Below are 18,948 nucleotides of genomic sequence, written 5' to 3'. Positions count from 1 at the left end.
CATTTTACCAGTTCTGTACAAATGTACTAAAAGAAGGAACCTTATCCACTGCTTGGAACACGGAAGTCCCCTAAATCCTCGTAGCATTGCTCTCACTGTGGGCAGGAGGTTTGTCTGAAGATGAGAACAGCACTTTCGTAGTAACTTGGAGAACGTGGTGAGTTCAAGAGGGAAGCTGCACATCCCACATTCTGTGCAGGAAAAAAAAAACTTCCTGCATTTGTCTACCATGTCCTTCTTGCACAGAAGAAATCACATTGCTCATCATAAATCAGTTGGCATAAAACTCTTTGTGTATAGGATTGAAATGTCAGTTAAGTTCTCTGTTTAGGAAACAAAGATGTACCAAATGACCAGGGTACATCAAGGTCAGGGAGGACCATCCTCTCACCCTCTTCATCAGCTCTCAGAAGTAATGGCAGAGATGGAAAGGAGGGAACTGTTAAAGTTACACATTTTTTAATATAGTGACTTTGTCTCCTAAATCTATTTAATTTACCACTGGATCTTGTAGTGTTTCTATTTCACAGAAGTCTACTGTCACAAAAACTTTCTCTTCATAGAAGTGATTATTATACACATACTACTGAATTTTTTTTTTTTAAATATATGTATTGGCTGATGAAGTGTGCCTAGCTGAACCACTTTAGTTAACAGCTGAAATAAGGCTTTGAGTAGCAGTTTCATGCAAAGTTTTTAACATGGATGTGGAAGTCCAGATCTCCATAGTCTATTGTTCTTAGAATGCTAAAAATAACTTACATACAAATCACCCTAATAAAAGCTTTTTCAGAGCATCATGTTTATTTCAGTCCCACAGGCTCATAGATAAAAGATTTTGGACTCTCATACTGCATCTCATGACACCACTCTTGACTCAAGCTTCATACAAAGTATCATTAATTATTAGAGTGTGACTCCAGAAAGCTTTGTTCCTGGATTCATGTCGAGAGCAAGGCGGAAATAGTGGGTTTATGGAGTATAGCTTGCTCTGAGTGTCTGTATTTTGAGCATGTTCTTGTTCCTGTTGTGGACAAACATTTTTATGAAAATGCATAGTAATGGATCTCAGCACAAACAACAGAAGAAGTCATCTGTATTTACTTCAATAGTTTTTGAGAAGTAAATCATATATATATATCTTACCTTGAAGACAATGCATCACATAAGCAAAAATCTTTCTTTTTTTTGTGTCTTGCTGCAGTTAGGCTTTGCAATGTAATAGCCATGTTGTTTTCCAACTCTGCAAGTTTATTACTGCTGCTTCCTGTAGAAGGCCTTTCTCATTTCGCTAATACCAGTTTAGTTAGTTTAAAAATGCCTGACTTAAAATGGTTTAGTGTTTTTTTGAATATTCAATTTTACAGTCAAATACCAGTTTAGTCAATAACTAAATCCAGGTGGTGGCTGGTTACAAGCGGTGTCCCCCAGGGCTCAGTTCTAGGGCCAGTCTTGTTTAATGTCTTTATCAATTACCTGGACGAGGGGATTGAGTGCACCCTCAGCATGTTTGCAGATGACACCAAACTGGGCAGTAGTGTTGATCTGCTCAAGGGGAGGAGGGCTCTGCAGAGGGACCCAGACAGCCTGGATTGATGGGCCGAGGCCAACTGTATGAGGTTCAACAAGGCCAAGTGCCGGGTCCTGCACTTGGGTCACAACAACCCCATGCAACACTACAGGCCTGGGGAAGAGTGGCTGGAAAGCTGCCTGGTGGAAAAAGACCTGCGGGTACTGGCTGGCCAGCAGTGTGCCCAGGTGGCCAAGGCGACCAACAGCATCCTGACTTGTATCAGGAATAGTGTGGCCAGCAGGAGTAGGGAAGTGATTGTGCCCCTGTACTCAGCATTGGTGAGGCCGCACCTCAAACACTGTGTTCAGTTTTGGGCCCCTCACTACAAGAAGGACATTGAGGTGCTGGAGCTTGTCCAGAGAAGGGCAATAATGCTCATGAGGAGGCTGGAGCACAAGTCTGATGAGGAGGGGCTGAGGGAGCTGGGGTTGTTTAGCCTGGAGAAGAGGAGGCTGAGGGGAGACCTTATTGCCCTCTACAACTGCCTGAAAGGAGGTTGCAGTGAGGTGGGTGTTGGTCTCTTCTTCCAAGTGACAAGCGATAGGACAAGAGGAAATGGCCTCAGGTTGTGCCAGGGCAGGTTTAGGTTGAACATCAGGAAAAATTTTTTCACCAAAAGGGTTGTTAAGCATTGGAACAGGCTTCCCAGGGAAGTGGTCAAATCCCCATCCCTGGAGGTATTTAAAAGACGGGTAGACGAGTTGCTTAGGGCCATGGTTTAGTGGTGGGGTGGCAGGGCTGGGTTAACGGTTGGACTTGATGATCTTAAAGGTCTTTTCCAACCTAAACGATTCTATGATTCTATGACTGTAACTCTTTTAGGATTGTAAATCACTGAAGACGTAATAATTCATTGTAGGTGTAGGAATTGCGAATATTGATAGTGTTGAACTTAACCCATGTAAAACATAAATTGGACTTGGGGCTACTAATAAACTCAATCCTGTATGTAAAATTCAATTAGCACTGTCTCAGTTAATCCATTATTTTAACTTTATAGTCTTTCCCCAAGCTGTACATCATGGTCTTCACAAATTTTCATCACAAGTAAGGATGCCACTAAAACTTAATATATTCCCTGCTCCAGCAAATTAGGTTCCAATTAACAAAATTGTATCTTCTTACATTGGAAGTTTTTAAGTCAGAATCAGTCAGTCTACTAACATCGGTCTATGACGGAATTAGGGTGTCAACATTAAGAGTTCACACTTCATTTCTAGATGCTCTTCTTACATTTATCAAACTTACAGGTTGTAAAATTCACCTCTTTTTCTGTACAATGTAGTACTGGAGTAACTAAAATCAGGGGAAACCAAGGAAAGTATTACGATGCTAACCCAGACCTTACAGCTTGTGTGTGTTTGGAGGATTTTGATGTGTTCATTAATGTACAGTTTTAAAAAAATCATTCCTGTTAACACAAAACTCTGAAAATAAACAGCCAATAAAATTTCCTTTCTTGCTTGTGCTAGAGTCTACCTCAAAATTCAGTAAAGTCATCCTTAATACTTTTTTCAACTTTCCAGATTTTACAAAAGCATGTACTTAAAAGTATTCCTTTTGGAACTGGTCCACTGGTAGTCATCAGCTTATTTGGGCTTAAAATACCTTAGTAAGAGAAATTTTTTTACTTCCTACCTACAAGAAAGCACCTTACTTTGCAATGGAAAAATATAGTGAAGGTACAAATGCTGAGAGCAGTAGGGTTTTTGTTTGGGGTGGGTTTTTTTGCAGTTACTGGTCTATCTGTAATAGCCCTTAACCTTTGTTTAAAGTTTGTGACCCGTTATTATCAACACTGAGTTGAGGGCATGTCTGGGAATTTTTTTACTGATCAGGTAAGGATGTCAGAGTTCTTGAGTTCTTTGCTCAAGGTAAGTGAAAGAAAGAAAACTTTCATATTGGTTTTTTGTGAGGTTTTTTCCTTCATTTCCATGTTATTTGGGGAAAGTTGCAGTGCTAATTTTTGCACTGTGCATCTAATAGCTTGGAAAGCAATCTAATTCACTGGGTTTGCTTGTCTCTTCAGTCTGCTTGGGATTTACTCCACTTCTATGTAGTATTAGTACTGAAAATTAATTGGCCATTTCTTTGGCTTGCTTGGCCATTTTTTCTGATACACCAGTTACTTCAAATTAAACATTCTCATGACCACAATTTCTGGGTGTCCAAATTTTAATTTTGTTGGTAGGCAGCATAGGTAAAAGATACCTTTTGCAGAGAATGTGATAATCAGACAAAAGTTAGCCTGTAATACCTGATGTGATGATATAAGCTATGACTGAGTCAGTACATGGTGTGGATGCCAAAGAGATGAGAATCAGAGCCAGTGAGTGAAAACCTGTGCTTGAAGCTGAACCGATGTTTTCTTACACAGTTTTGTATTCAGCAGTACAGTAGTTCTGGGCACATCCTTTTCCGCGTGAATGAAACAGAAGAGCTGTTACAAAGAAGAAGAGCAATTGCATGAAGTAAGAATAGACCGAGTAATACTGAGCCTGTCTTCTAAATAGGCGCCTTTCATTTTTTTTATGCAATAACTGTAATGACAGGTAGGTTTTTGACCTGAGTTTGCTAAAATAAAAATTTATGGGAGATGTAGAATATTTTTACATATAGTTCATTGCCACTTGAAATATGCCTTTTTTCTTCATATGAAATGCAAAGTACAATTAGCATTGCTTTTTCACTTGATTTTCAAAAGTTAGGTGAAGTTCATAATTTTTGGAGTCTATAATTTTGTCTTGTCCAGAGTTGTGGTGTTTTCTTGAAGCTATATTATCGTATCTTTTTTATTGTGTTTGCATTTACAATTTCCTTTTGGTGTATGCTTAGAATTTCAAAGGTTAATAAAGGAAATCCCCTTTTCTGTTTATTTTACTATCTCTGTACCACAGTCACTGACATGGACTCTTAAACGAGGTATCCAGCAGCTAATTGATGCTGAGCAGAGCAACAAGAGAAATCAAAGATTCTGTTGTCATCCGCTGAACTGGCAATTTATATTTTTATGCATGACGACCTGCTGACTTGCAAAGAACGGTTGTGAAAACAGAACACTAATTGCCTGTTTCATAGAAATTCCAGGTGGGAGACATTCGGGGGACTATCAGAGTAAACAGACTGTGCTTTTGAGTCAAAAAGCTTGGCTCTCTTAATTGCTTAGATATAAATTAACCAGGCTTCCTGGGGTGGTGGTGGGAATTCCCGAACAGGAGAAAGGTAAATAAGAGATGAAAATTATTTCCCAAGAAGTTCAGAACTATTTTCAGTACAATAGCTGGTTTTTATGGGACCATTCTATCAATTTTTGAGAGGGCAAGACAGAAGTAAATACTTGTGCGTTCAGCTGCATGAACCTACTCAGTGCAGGATCAGTATGGATCTGTTCTGGGAGGGAGGAGGCAGGAGCACACAGCCGAAATGGAGGCAGGGGCCGGACAGACACACTGTCCACTTCAGAGGCGACTGGCTGGTAGCTCAGCTGCATCTGAAGGGTAGGTGCTTCTCTGTGGAACAGTTTTGCATGCCCAGCCTTCAGAAGCAAATTGGCATCATGCTCCTAGATGATACAGGTGATGGTTTACACACCACGTGTGTGCAAGGTTGACAGTGATTCATTTTCCGATCTTTGTATGTACAAAATAACCAACACAAAATAGTGTGTTTGATCCAGCTGTTTTGGAGCAGACCTTTTCCTACAAATCACCACCTTCCTTCCCTGCTGAAAAGAGTACAATACAAAGTTGTTTGATTTCTTTTGGGGCTTACGTGATGATTCATCATAAGCAGAAAAGAATTGCACTTGGGGATTTTTTGGTTCTTAAGATTGCACTTACATGCATTTTATATATATTTATAATATATATATTATATATACAGTAGCTGAATGTAGTGTATGTCTACTCCATTTTATGTGAAAAGGTCCATTCTTCTGCTGTTGCCTTTTGGTAACTCTTCCATCCCAGCAGACTACTCAGTAGAGTATTTGTGGCTGCTTTATAGCATGCAGTGCAAAAGTTGCAGTTTGTATCAAAATATCCTTGCATCCTCCGTGGTCTTATGAAAAGAGGGGGTTTATCTCAGTCAGTAATACAGTACCTAGTCATAGTTCAGTAGGAATAACATATCTAATGGTTGCTGAGGTTAGAAATAACTTTCAGGGGCATTATATATCATTATAACATGGTGACAGAGTGAAGCTTAATAGGCACTACAATATCCTTTTGTTTTCATCTTTCCCTGAACACTCAGTTCTGTAACAGGTGGTCAAGAAAAGCTATTCCTGTGTAAATTTACCCAGTTATATTTGTGTAGCAGCCCTGAAAAAGCATTAATATATCAACCATTGAAAGTAGCTGACAATCTTTGGAGAAATGTTTTAGTGTGTCTGTGTGAATAGGGGGTTTGATTGATACGTTATTTTTTAGACAAATTATATATATTATATTTAGTTAATGCATGCAAATGTGATAAAATATACATTTTCCATTGCATATTCAACATATTTTATTTTATTATTTTATATTAATGTCTTCACAACAGCAGTGAGGCAGAGGAAGGAAATTAATTTTTAGTTGAACATTTTGGTTTGTAAGCATTGGCAATGCAAAAAGTCTATATAGTTTTATTGAAAAACAATTGTTTCAAAAATTAAATACAAAATTGTCTTTGCTGATCTTTACTGCTTATCTCTAACATGTGTTCGTATCATGGGAGTTTCCAGCATGAACAAATACAGAGTATACAATTGAAGGCAAACAAGAAATAAAGATGTTTAACTTAGGGATTAAAAATGGAAATGTTATTATTGAGAGTACATTCTTCTGAAATTTTCTGATGTTTTCTATAACCCAGAAAGCTATGTGTTCTTTCAGATTAATCAAAACTTTCTTTATTCATATTTTGTGGTTGTAGGCTTTGGCTCCAAATTCAGCCTACCTATTCATCCAACATTTGGAAGACATTTCTGTAGAATGTATTATAGCTACAGAGGCTCAAACAGAGTCAACTCATAATATAAAAGAGCCTCTTTGCCATTTCTGAATTGGGTGGGCAAGAAAATAAATAAAAATAAAATAGAGCCTTGAGGCTCGAAAACATTTTTAAGATTTTTAAAAAAACTTTTAAATAAGTATATCTCCAGGGTAAATAGACTGCTATGGAATCTATTACTCAGAGACAATTTCACTTTGTTATACATTTTAACCTTGTCTTTGCCAATCCTGAATCTTTGGCATATAATGAAAATCTTTACCATGAGTATAAATATATTTTATGTAGTAGCTGCCATAGCAGTGATGTTGAAAATACTGCATAAAATGAAATGGTAAGATTTGTAACAATATTAGAACTAAGTGGTGTAGAATGGGCAATTTGTTTACAGTAGATGAGCAGAAATTATCTATTGCGTAAAGAAAAAATGCTTTTTCAAAGGACACGTGAAGCACCTTCGTGTAGTTGAGCTGTCTTTGAATTTACTCAGCAGTGTCTTCCTGGCATGGTCACTTGTTACACTCATCATGCAAGCAATTATCCTTTTCTATTTTAGGAGTGCTTAAACACCAAAAAACGTACACCCCAAACCATATTTGTAGCTGGCCCTTCATCTTCATTCAGTTCATTATCTATTCAGTACTCATCATTAGTAAGTAAGTAGTAATAATTTCTACTTCGAGTTTTCTCAAAGCTTCAAGCCCCAAATATAGTTTTCTGGGATTATTGCCGTTCACTGCAGGGGTACAATGAGTTGCTCTGACCCCAGAACTGAGGGTGTGTGCAGAGACACCTGCTTCATGGGGTCACCTGGGGTCCAGCCAGGCTGAGCCGTCACAGCAGTCACTGCAGGCAGAGTCCATGGCAGTGCCATACTTTGAAAGAGTTAAGGAAAAAGCAGCAACAGCAGCAGCCCAAAAAGGGGATGAAGAAGAGGCAGAGCCATCTGCAGGAGGAGCTGCTGCCTGGCAAGAGCGTGAGGAGAAGGGAAGTGGCAAGAAGTAGGTGCAGGATGGGATGAAGGAAAGAAAAAAGGTCTCAGTTAAAGCTGTATACTGGAGACATTGAGAAGTTAAGGCAGCAGAACCCTTCCTGGCTTTTGCTAGGTGGTCCTTGGCTGGTCTTCATCTCAAGGGCTACCTTCTGCTGCGAGCAAGTCTGTTGCATGGCCTATGAACAGTTTCTTTGGGTGAATGTACCACAGTTTGGGTAGCCCTAGCCTAGCTGCCTGTAAGGGTGCAAGAGAGAAGTTGTACAGCCTTGTCAAAATGGAGGCATCTCCACTAACTTAGAAACAGTCCCTGGGCAGCAGCAGCATCAGAAACTGAAGTATTTGTGAGGTGTGTGTGCTTCCAGAGATAGGCAACAGGTGATGAGGACGTTTTCAGGATTGCAGTTGCACACCTGGGTTCCCAGGGCATGTTTTGTCTCCTTTAGTTGTGTCCACCTTAAAGATAAGCACGTAATGAGGAATCCCACACCTCATTTCTGCCTGAAACACTGAATGCTTTTCTGCAGGATTTTAGATACTACTCTGAAAGGCAAGCATTGCAGTGTCCAGCACTGGAACACAAAGCTTCTGGATGCCAGAGCCCTTTTTATTGAAACAGACCTTAAGCAATGTCTCTGTGGCAACACAGGCCTTCTGTAACAGAATCACAAATTTAATAATAAAAAAAAAAAGATGGTGTGCTGGGTTTTTCTTTTCCTAATCTACACTAATTCTCAGGATGTTGATTTGTCCAGGACCCACGAAAACTTAAGAATCCTTTAAATAAATTGAACACTACTTTTGAAAGATTATCAGCTTTCCTTTTCAGTGTGCGGCAATAGACAAAAGAAGTATTGTCCTCCCGTGAGACACAACTAGGTAGGGCCGCACCGAGTTACTGACTGAAGAGGAAGACTGCGGGTGGGGTGGTGTCGTGTCTGTTTCTGGGCCACAAGGTTTTGCTGTGTCTCTTCGTTACCAATAATCTGTCATAAAGTTCTAATTAATAGTTGAGCCCTTAATATCTGGAGGAGTCACTGTAGACATGAGAGATAACAAAAATATTGATGAGTGTCCTGGATAAATCAGTGACTCAGTAGAAAACATTTTGTTGATTCTTCTATTTGGTAGGTAGTCAGGGGATACTGCAGTCACCCTGCAGCCAACCTTCTTGCCAGCTGGCATTACAAATGGATCAGCATAATTAATTTCAAAATCAGGCCGCAGATTATACTGGACAACATTTTCTCCAGAGAGAAGCATTAAACAATAGAAATCTTTGGACCGCCTCAAGTCTTTCCATTCCATTATCTCAGCAGCTTTACAGATTTCTTTGTTTTGCATCTCACATCCCTTGGCAGTGATGGTATTTTGCCTGATACATTAACAGATGCTGATGAGTGTAATAGTTTGCTGAAAGCTGAACAGAGAGTCTCATGCTGAGCTGGTGGGTGAGCTCCGATCTTGCAGCTGTAGAAGAAAGATGAGTGATTTCCAGCAGAATAAGGCGCTGGCACATTTCAGACACCAGCAACAGTAGTACAATTCAGTGCAGAATTGTGACGGTGACATGTTTTTCAGACTGTCATCTGCCTTCATGTATTGTTTATTTTCACAGTGGTTTAGGAGATTCATGTTTTGTATACCGTTGCATATATCTAGAATACCGGACTATGTACTTCTACATACCTCAGTATTTGGGTGTACTTGGTGAAAAAGCCATAAAGGTGAATGGATGTATGGATGTTCACACGCAGGGACTCTGAGCTGGGCAGTTCTCCTTGGAGTTCCCAGGTACTCTGAGAACGTGTCCTGAAAATTTGCTTCCATTCCAAAAATGCTTCCTTTTTTTTCTTTTTTTCTTTTTTATTTTTTTTTTAAGTAATACAGCCATTTTCCCCACAATTATCTTCCTTAAAAAATGAACTCTATGGTATTTGTTTTTTCTAAAATCACCTTGATATCAGTATGAGCTGGATGATACACTTTATCTATGGTCCTGTTCGTATTGCCTGGCAGTATTTTAACAAGAAGGTACATCATGTAGCTAAATAGAGCGGTTATGTATTAAAGGAAATACCAGGTGGTTTTTAGGACTTTGAAGGAATTTATCATCAGTGTGAGCACCAAGTAACTCAGGTGTAAAAAATGGTTAATCCTTTTCTTTCTTGGAAGAACACTAAAGACACTAAAGGCACTCTACCTGTATTAGGTCATGTGTATGCAGAGGTCTCCTTTGCATGTGAAACAAACAGTGCATCCAGCATGAAACTGGGCAGGAGACAAATTATGTGAGTAAAAATCTAACTGAAAAATATTAGTAGAGTTGATAGAATACATCATAGTCTTGATCTTGAGTAATGTGTATTTTATATATTTTCTTTTAGGAGAAACCACTGACCAAATCTCTGCAACGAGGAGAAGACCCCCAGTTTGATCAAGTAAGACACTTGAAATGACATGATTTCCATTCCTCAGGCTGTGAAACAAATACTTGGAAGGCAGTGTAGTGCCCTTATGCTATCGTTCAATACTGCAAAAGCAATATCCCTCAATGTACTGTGGTAGAATGATGAGTGCTTTGCCTAACCATTCTTGGGTTTAAATTAGGAGGATTTTTCCACTGTTTTCAAGCTCAGTATTTTTTGGCCATAGAACTTCTTGCTTTTCACAGTGTATTAGGCATGTGTATTATTTCCTGGTGTTTCCCCTGAATATCTGGGTTTTGAAACAGGTGCACAGCCCCCAGTCTTTCTTTTTGTTGTTTCTCCTATGGTTAATATGATGGCCTTTAGAATCATTGTCATTGCCGTCAGTCTCGTCAGTCTCATCAGTCTATTTTGTCTCTGTAGCTGTGACCCAGCATGACTTTATATGTATGCTGCACTTCACACAGGCTGAGCCAACCTGTTGTATTTAAAATTACACATAAATTCAGTTGTCAGGATAAATGCCTCTATACAATGAGGTAAATAATAATTAGAGAAAAATGGTTGGGAGGGAAAAAGAATTAAAAACTAAAATAGAATTTATCATTACTTAATCATGAATTAGATTTCATTTCATAAAACAATAGAATTGTAATAATAAAATTAAATTTATATCTGGCATTAGATTAATAAATTGAGTATGTAAGGGATCTAGGACAACTATAAAAAAAATAAAAGCAACAGCAATATGCACACTTTTTAATGATGGTATGAGAGAATTAATTTTTGTCAGCAGTCTGTTTCTTAAAAAAAAAAGTATGTAGAAAAATATCCTGCAAAAGTAACCTATTTTGAAATAAAGAAAGATAGATGCTAAAAAGTTTAAGTTGCATAAGGGATGCCAAAACTTACTCTCAACAAAGAGGAGGGATAAACTCAAGGTGTATCATAAGCAACAAAGTTGCTGCTCCACCATTCCTGCCTCAGCTGCTGCTGCTGTCACCGTTACTGCTGCCTCCATGGCTGCCCCGCACCACTGTGCTGCCAGCGGTGCCAGAAATACAGGACAGAAGGACATAGCCAGAAGCAACAGCAACAGCAACAGCTCTGAAAGCAGCTGTGGCTAATGCCGTAAGCTGCAGGTACCATATTGATTAACTTAACTTTGGGAGAGGAGGTAGGTATGGGTAGGACTTCAGAATCTCAAAGGAATTTAACACATTTATTTTGTTTTCTGGGACATGAGATGCATTGCACCAGAAACAAAGATGCCTTGTGAGACCCCACTGGCATTCACAAAGGCTCGCGTCATAATTTTAGCTTGACAAAGTGATGCTCTCTAGGTTGTTCTGTAGCTGCTTTTTGGGGAGAGGTAGCCTGCTCAGAGGGCTGTTCAGAGCAGGAGGTGAATGGTAGGACTTCTGCGTTGCACTGGGGAGCTCCGTCTGCCTCGCTGACCACAGAGAGACCTTACAGGGGAACCAGCCACTGTAGGCTAAAGGAGGCTGCTTTGTGAGTACTCCCTAGCTGCCTAACAAATTTTTTTGTGGTATTCTGACCTTAATTTTATATATATTTATTTTTTCCTTTCTGTGGGAAGAGTGTCACACGTAAGTGGGAAAGAAAAACAAATTAAGCCACCCGTATGCAAATACTTTTCCTGCAGTGTATTAAACAAACACATGATGGGTGGCCATGATTTGATTAAATATTCATGGTTAAGAAAACTGTGGCTCTTTACAGGGAAGAATTAGAAGACTTACGGTTCTCCTAGTTAATTGGTAAGGAGACAGATCAATTAAAGAGAACAGCAAATGCTTCCTAGAGTGAAACAACTGTGTATTTCCTACTGTAGCAATTTACTCTGAATTCTGGGGTTAAAAAATCAGATGTAGACAAAAAACAAAGGCAAATTTTGTTATACATAACATTTGTATATATTTCTAATTGCACGTCTAGAGTCCTGCCTATGTGTTGAGTTGATAGGAAAGTATAGAGCTGAGATTGCTTTAGATGACCTGTCAGAAAACCTTGTTTTCAGTTCCTTGAAATTTTCCAAAACTATTCAGACTGAAATTTTCAGACTGTCTGCCTCAGCCTAAGTTGCTGGGAATGTTTCCCTTTTCAGGTTTCACATTGTTTTCTGCTGGAACAGCACAATCATTTTGAGATGTTCTAGTGCTCCTGGGATTGATGTATGCCTGTGACTGGGAGGTGGGATCTGAAATGTAGCTGGCTGATGAGCCTGTTTTCAAGAACATGGTTCATACTTACCAAAATCATTTTAGTTTTGCTAAATTGTAGTTAGATTTTAATTCCAAAATTTATAATACACGGTAGAGATTTGAGAGAACTCAGCTAGAGTAGAGATAGGAAGACAGAGCAAAAAGTCTTTATTTGGCATGTTTCACTTGGTAGATTAGGTCAGTACATATCAGTAGTACAAAGCTGTTCTGCAAATAATAAAATGTTGGTATTATAAAGTTGTCACAAAAATATGGATAATTTTGCTGATATTAAAAATGAAGGTGTGGTCTACCTAGAAAACTCTGAAGATCATGATTCTACATGATACTAAAATCCAAGTAAGATGGCATGTGCTTTTAAGTCAAACCATTTAAGTTTTATTTTTTAAGTTAACTCAAATATTTAAAGAGTCTGTGGGATGAAGGAAGACCAGGTTGATAATCCCTTGCTTCTCCCTTCCAGGTAAGATGTGGAAGGCTTTGGTATTTATTCCTGGAACACATAAAGTCATCTAGCAAAACCAGGAAAGGCCACATATTACATAGCTGACATTTTTACTACAGAATTGAAGGTGGAAAAGAGGGAGAATACCCATGAATAAACATTTTCAAAGGGTGTATAGTAATTTTGTTTTTCGATTTTAAGGCATCAAAAACTACACACTGTCAAAGAAACCTAATTTTCTTTTTCTGACTTTATCAAAATTATCTCTGTTTAATTTGAATTGAATTGATAGATGATGCTGAACTGACCAGGTCACTACTCACTTTAAAATATCTGAGCTGTATCTTCTAACTGTAAATTAAAAAGCAGCAAAAGTAAGGCATGACCTGATTTAAAATTTGCCTTTTGCAAGTCAGCTTCAGAGGTGGGAAAAAACCAGCCAAAAAATCCCCTTTGCAGTAACTTACAATGAGCAGAATGGAACTTCAGCTACCCAGAGCAATCAGCATCAAGTTTAACACTGAAACCCCCAAACCATTTAAATGGATGCTGAAAGCATTGCTTCTTTCCCCTAAACAGCTTTATCTCTGGCTCTCTGAGAACCAGCGTTTTTTCCTGCCCATTCTCAAACACCATTTTAGGAATGCTCGTTGTGATGGGACCCAGCACCTAGGGACCTGACTGTGCACAGGCAGAGCCGTTTTCTCTCCTGTTAGGCAAACAGTATTGTCCTGTGGGCTCTGTCTGGCTGCCAATTGCATCACCTGCCTCAAACTCATAATAGTATCTTGAGCAATCTATGAAGTAATCTTACTTATCCTGACTTGCAGAATGTCTCACCATTAGCCTAACAAACTGGATTCCTTACACTGACTGTATTTTCCTTTTCAGGTGTTGACTTGCAGAATGTCTCACCATTAGCCTAACAAACTGGATTCCTTACACTGACTGTATTTTCCTTTTCAGGTGTGCACGTATATAAAGAAAATATATATATAGGAAATGATATAGTTTTTACATACAACTTTCAATATCTTTATAGTATGTTTAAAATCATGTTTTAAAAGTTCTTGATTAGACAACTCTAGTTGCCTGTTGGCAAAGAGCATTACTGCTCCAGCCTTAGCATGCTGTGTCCCCAATTAAGAAATGCTATTAAACATAGTACTACTGAACTATGACTTAAACTTCCTATTACAGGAAACCATGAAGTTACAGCACATGAAAAGATCAAAAGCTAGGGTGAAAAAACCCATAATTATCCAAGAGGCTTATCCTCACCCAAGGAAACATTTTTATTAGTCTTTTCTCAGCCACTACTGTTCTTACCACGGTATATAAGTGTTTTGTGAACTGACAACACTGGAGGCAGAAAAAGGGCGCTGTGTAATCTTGGACCAACCTGCAGACATTTTTCCATATGAAAATACAAAATGAATGTAATGTTTTGGCCATGAAAGTGAAAACTTAACAGCAAGACTCAGTTTTCATATGAAACCGTCTGTATGGGGTGCCTGTTGCAGGAGTTTCAGCATAAACTGCACAAAAATTTGTGCTCATTTTAGTTATACTACTCTCTTCTTAGAAGTGCACTAGGTTGGAGAATACAGATTGGAAAGCTAAAACTTTTAATGTTTTAAGTACTTTTAGGAGATGGAAACAAAAAAATAGGTCAAGCTAAAAAAAAGGAAAAGAAAAATGTAATAATAAAAAGTGTAGTAAACACAAATAAATAAGACACTAAGCAACATACTCGTGATTAAGTGTCCCTGTTTCATAACAACCTAAACATGGTAAATGACATGCTGATAATTATTCCCATCCAATATTATATTCATTAGATGTAGTAAGGAAATAACGGTATCATCAGCATTGCAGTAGCACTGCAGTTGGCCCTTTTTGTGTTTTCCCTTTCCCTGCATTTTACGCATTGTCCTTCTTCACCAGCAGAAGGGCGCCTGGTAGAGGAAGTATAAGAAATGGTGGTGATGGGGTCATAGAACAACCCTTGGCTCCTGATCAGAGGTTTGGGTTGAAGCAGTGTGTAAAGCAGTAAATCTGAAGGCAAAATTAAAGGTAGCACGTTCAGAACTGAACCTGCTGCACACTAGAAATACGTGGGGTTTTATGTAAACTGTTATCCTGGCAGTAAAATAGCTATACACATTGCTAATGTATAAGCAAGCTAGGTGAAATTACCCATCTACAAAATTATGGTGTAAAAAAATCCTGTTTCTTTACTCACAAAACCAACGCCATAAATGAAAACTAGTGAGTCCAACTCAATAGTTATCAGTTTTAAAAGTTCCCAGGGACATTTAATTTAACTTCATAGCACAGAGATTTCAATGAAAGATCTACACAAACACAACTGCACTATTTGCTCCTAATGTTTCATTTTACAGATTATTCAATTAGAGTTGTCTTATCTAGAAATCTATCATTAGCACAAAAAAAAAGGTTTGTCTTAAAGGGTCCAACAGAATTAGAACATGTAGCTGCTTTGATTAGAGCTTAGTGCAGTTCATCTTTCCAGTCTCTAGACTGGGGAGTATTTGGAACAGGAATTGTTGACTTTATGTCCTTAATTTCATATATTGCATGTGAAATCATCGTCTTACTGTGGTCCATGAGGGTTTTGCTGTTGATTTCAAGGAGCAAGGATTTCATTGCAGCTGTTATTTTCATTGAATCTGTATTGTTTGTAGTTATGGGGCTTTGTTACAGACATGCATGAAGTAGAAAAAATGTTGAATGAAGGGAAGACATTATTGCATGGTTATGGGTATCCTAAAGATAGCTGAGACAATGTTTAGTAAATCCTGCTTTCAGTAGCATTCATAGAAAGTGTAAAATCTCACTCCTGTGAGATTATTTGAAAATGTCCATTATTTGGCATCGACACAATAACTTGAAGACAGAATATGCAGACACTGTGTAAATAATAGATTTACAGAAAGTAAACCGACATTATGCAAAAGCAAAGTACTGCAATTCTGCATTATTAAAATGGCAATAAAATGCACATTTAACACACATACTGACGTATGTGGTATATGAAAAAAATTCAGAGCCAAGAAGTTAATGGTACTGTTGGAAACTGAATGCAGTTTTGAATACATTTGCTGTTAAAGCACATAGAAATTCATATGTGAAATAAAAAAAATAATCAGCATCTAGCTGCTGTTAGTGGAAACATTTCTTGTATTTTGACAATATAGCAAGGCTTTTATGAAGGTGTATAAGTTGTACTAAACTATCTGGGCAGCATTTCATTAAATTTACTCTTACAAAATATTTACTCTCCCAAAATAAATATTAAGCATTTACATAAAGTATATTTAATGCTCTATGAACACAAGTTTTAAACAGCTCCCTACTTGTGCAACTTTCTTATCCTTAAGCTATACAGTAGGTAAGTTCGTTTATGATGGAAGAACATGATCATTTGTCCAACAAGGACATATTTGTACATCTGTGCACTCCCTTTCAGGAGCAGCACAGAGCTAGAATTCATCTCACTCCTGGACTTACTTCCAGTAAATGAAAGGGTTGAGTAACCAAGGCGCTGGCTAGACTTCCCTCCCTTCCTGTTCCCTGAGAGCCAGGTCTTTGCCCAGTCCACCCTTCCTTCCTGTCTTAAAAGTGCAATGACAGATTAAAAAAAAACCCTATATTGACCTTTTATCCCTACTAAAGACACACACCATAAATTCAGCAGAGAAAGTATGGCTTGAGGAGATTTAACAGGAATCACTTTGGCTTTTTGTGGTGAGTGAAATTGTATAGCTGGGATTTAGAGAACAGCATTGATAGCTATGTTGGTGAACGTGCAGGAAGACCTGACTGAAACAACTTTTCACTTACAGTTAAATACTGTGATCTCTTAAAAGACATTTAGGTCTGTTCTAGCCTTCCCCAGCAAACTCTTTTTCACTGCATCTCATATTTAACAAACGGTGTTATGCCAGCTTCAGAAAAACTTCTGGAAAACAACAGAGAAGCAATTGAAATGTCTAAGCACCCTGAGTTGGCAGTGAATAGTTTGCACTGCCACCAGGTGATTCATATCTTCTAAGTATTTATCGGAAGTCTTAGGCTTGAAGGCTTTGCTATAATTGAGCCTGGGCTGCTGTAGTAATTCCTCCTGAAAGACCTCCTGTCACTGCTGCAAGCAGTGCCTTCATGCCATCTTCCACAGCAACTTGTTTCATATTTCAGGTAATAAAACATATTGGAAACACTCGATTGGAAGCTTTCCTAAAGTAGTATTTTTATAGAAACTTTTATTTTTACAGGGGCAGCTGTTATAGCTTTCTAATGCTCTGTGTTTAATTGTAGGCCATAATACCTGAATCCAATTAAAACAGTAATACCTTACCCTCAAAGTGTCTCATTAACATCACTGTGAATTAGGTAAATTCTGAGGCTGAAAGCCTGCAAAAGAGATCGGAGTTATTGATCTAAACTAACTGTCATCCACAAAAGTTGTCATTTAGGCTTTAGTAACATTTGGGAATTGTATGTTACATGCTTGGTCTCCCAGTTTTGCTCTTGTCTTAGTCACAGACTTCACAGAAGCTTGGTCTTATACAAGACATTAAACTCTACTGTTATTGTTCCACAAGCACTGAAACGTGCTGGCTTAAGTTTAAGCGGGCGGATAAACCTGACGGAGTTAATGACATAATCAGTGTACTTGACATGAAGTATATACTTCAGCACTTTGCTCCTGCTACTCAGCACTTCACAGGATCAAGCCCTGCATGATCTTGAGGTGGTCACAGATCTCCAGATGAGTAATTTATTCCTATTTTAAATAGTTGTTTTCTATTTTTGTAGAATGTACAAAAATGCTGTAGCTGTGAACATTCAGTTGCAATACATATATAATCCTCTTGTAGAATAATGGGGGTTTTTTTCACCCTAGCTTTTGATCTTTTTACGTTTTGCAGCTTTATGGTTTCCTGTAAAAGGAAATTTAAGTCATAGTTCAGTAGTAACATGTTTGGTAACATTTCTGTAATTGGTGACACAGTTTATAATGAGTGAGCAGTAATCTTCTTCTCCAGTATGCCACTAGAGCTGTTTAATCAGGAACTTCTAAGGAATAATTTTAAACTATGTTTTACTTATTTGTGCACACAAAAGACTCGGGAAACTGTAAATATTTTCCTATATATAAAATAGAAGTCTAAGTTATCAGGTATGTCAGCCAAATAGTAAGATGGATGCATCTGCACGTTCAGTTGATTAAGATTATTGCAGAGCTTGTGGGGTTTGTCAGTACATTCTGAGCCTCAGGAGAGGCATCCAGCAGTCAGATACAACCCATGAGATAGTACCTCTGGTTCATCACTCTTTCTTTCCTTATAATGTGCTCAAACTCAAATCAACAAATAAAAATAAGTCCCTTGAAGAAGAGTTAGTTTGTTTTCTGGTGTGTTGTTGGATGTGATACACAATTTTAATGCATTTTAGTATCATCAATGGAAAGACACTATTGACAATACAACCCCTTATTGTACTTCTGCTTACCTTTCAACAGGAAATGCAGAATATTAAGTCACTGCTTGTACCATGGATCTCAAAAATGAGATGAAAACAAGAAAGAACATGCCTAACCATTGAATTGCTACTCTTTTTTTAAAGAGGAGGGGAAACTTGAAGACCAGTTGATCTGTTCATTTGTTGTATTTTCCCCATAGGTAATAAGCTCAATGAGCTCACTTTCAGAATATTGTCTACCCTCTATCCTGCGCACTTTGTTTGACTGGTATAAAAGACAGAATGGCATAGAAGATGAATCTCACGAGTACAGACCAAGAACAACTACTAAATCCAAAAGGTACGATTCTGAATGTGCATACATAAACTATTGTCAGATTCTAAGGTAAAATATATTGCGTCAGCTTTTGTAAGGTTACAGTTGTTTGAAAGTTGTTGTCATCTTTTTCTGCTTGTTCCTGGAATTCTCTCAGCTTCTAGATGGATGGAGTAATTGTGTCTTTAAAATTATGCTCCTGATAGTTCAAATGGTGTTTCCTACTGCTGTTTTGGAAGCAGTGATGTCATTTAAATATTGGTTTGTATAAACTGTGTCCGTCTTCTTTACTCATGTGAGCATACAATAATTCTGTGACACTTGGAAGGATTTTTTTTTTATAAAGCATTCTGCTTAGTGATAGAAATTTCACATACACCTATCCTCAACCCAAAAAAATGTGAATAGGGCAAGGAGCTTTAGCAACATTGACTTAGCTCTCTTA

At 38.1% G+C, this 18,948-nt stretch overlaps 1 protein-coding gene across 1 annotated transcript in view; it reads left to right on the top strand.

Annotated features, from left to right (window-relative positions):
• FRY (FRY microtubule binding protein) overlaps positions 1–18,948 on the top strand; it is a 178,946-nt gene that overhangs the window by 41,862 nt on the left and 118,136 nt on the right. Inside the window, exons 3-4 of the mRNA XM_009644896.2 lie at positions 9,947–10,000; positions 18,388–18,527. Coding sequence (XP_009643191.1) covers positions 9,947–10,000; positions 18,388–18,527 — 194 coding nt within the window. The remainder of the gene's footprint in view (positions 1–9,946; positions 10,001–18,387; positions 18,528–18,948) is intronic.

This window comes from Egretta garzetta, unplaced genomic scaffold, assembly GCF_000687185.1.
Source record: "Egretta garzetta isolate BGI_Z169 unplaced genomic scaffold, ASM68718v1 scaffold40, whole genome shotgun sequence".
Lineage (NCBI taxonomy): Eukaryota > Metazoa > Chordata > Aves > Pelecaniformes > Ardeidae > Egretta > Egretta garzetta.
Note: the sequence above shows the minus strand (reverse complement) of the source record. Positions and strands in the feature narration are given on the sequence as shown.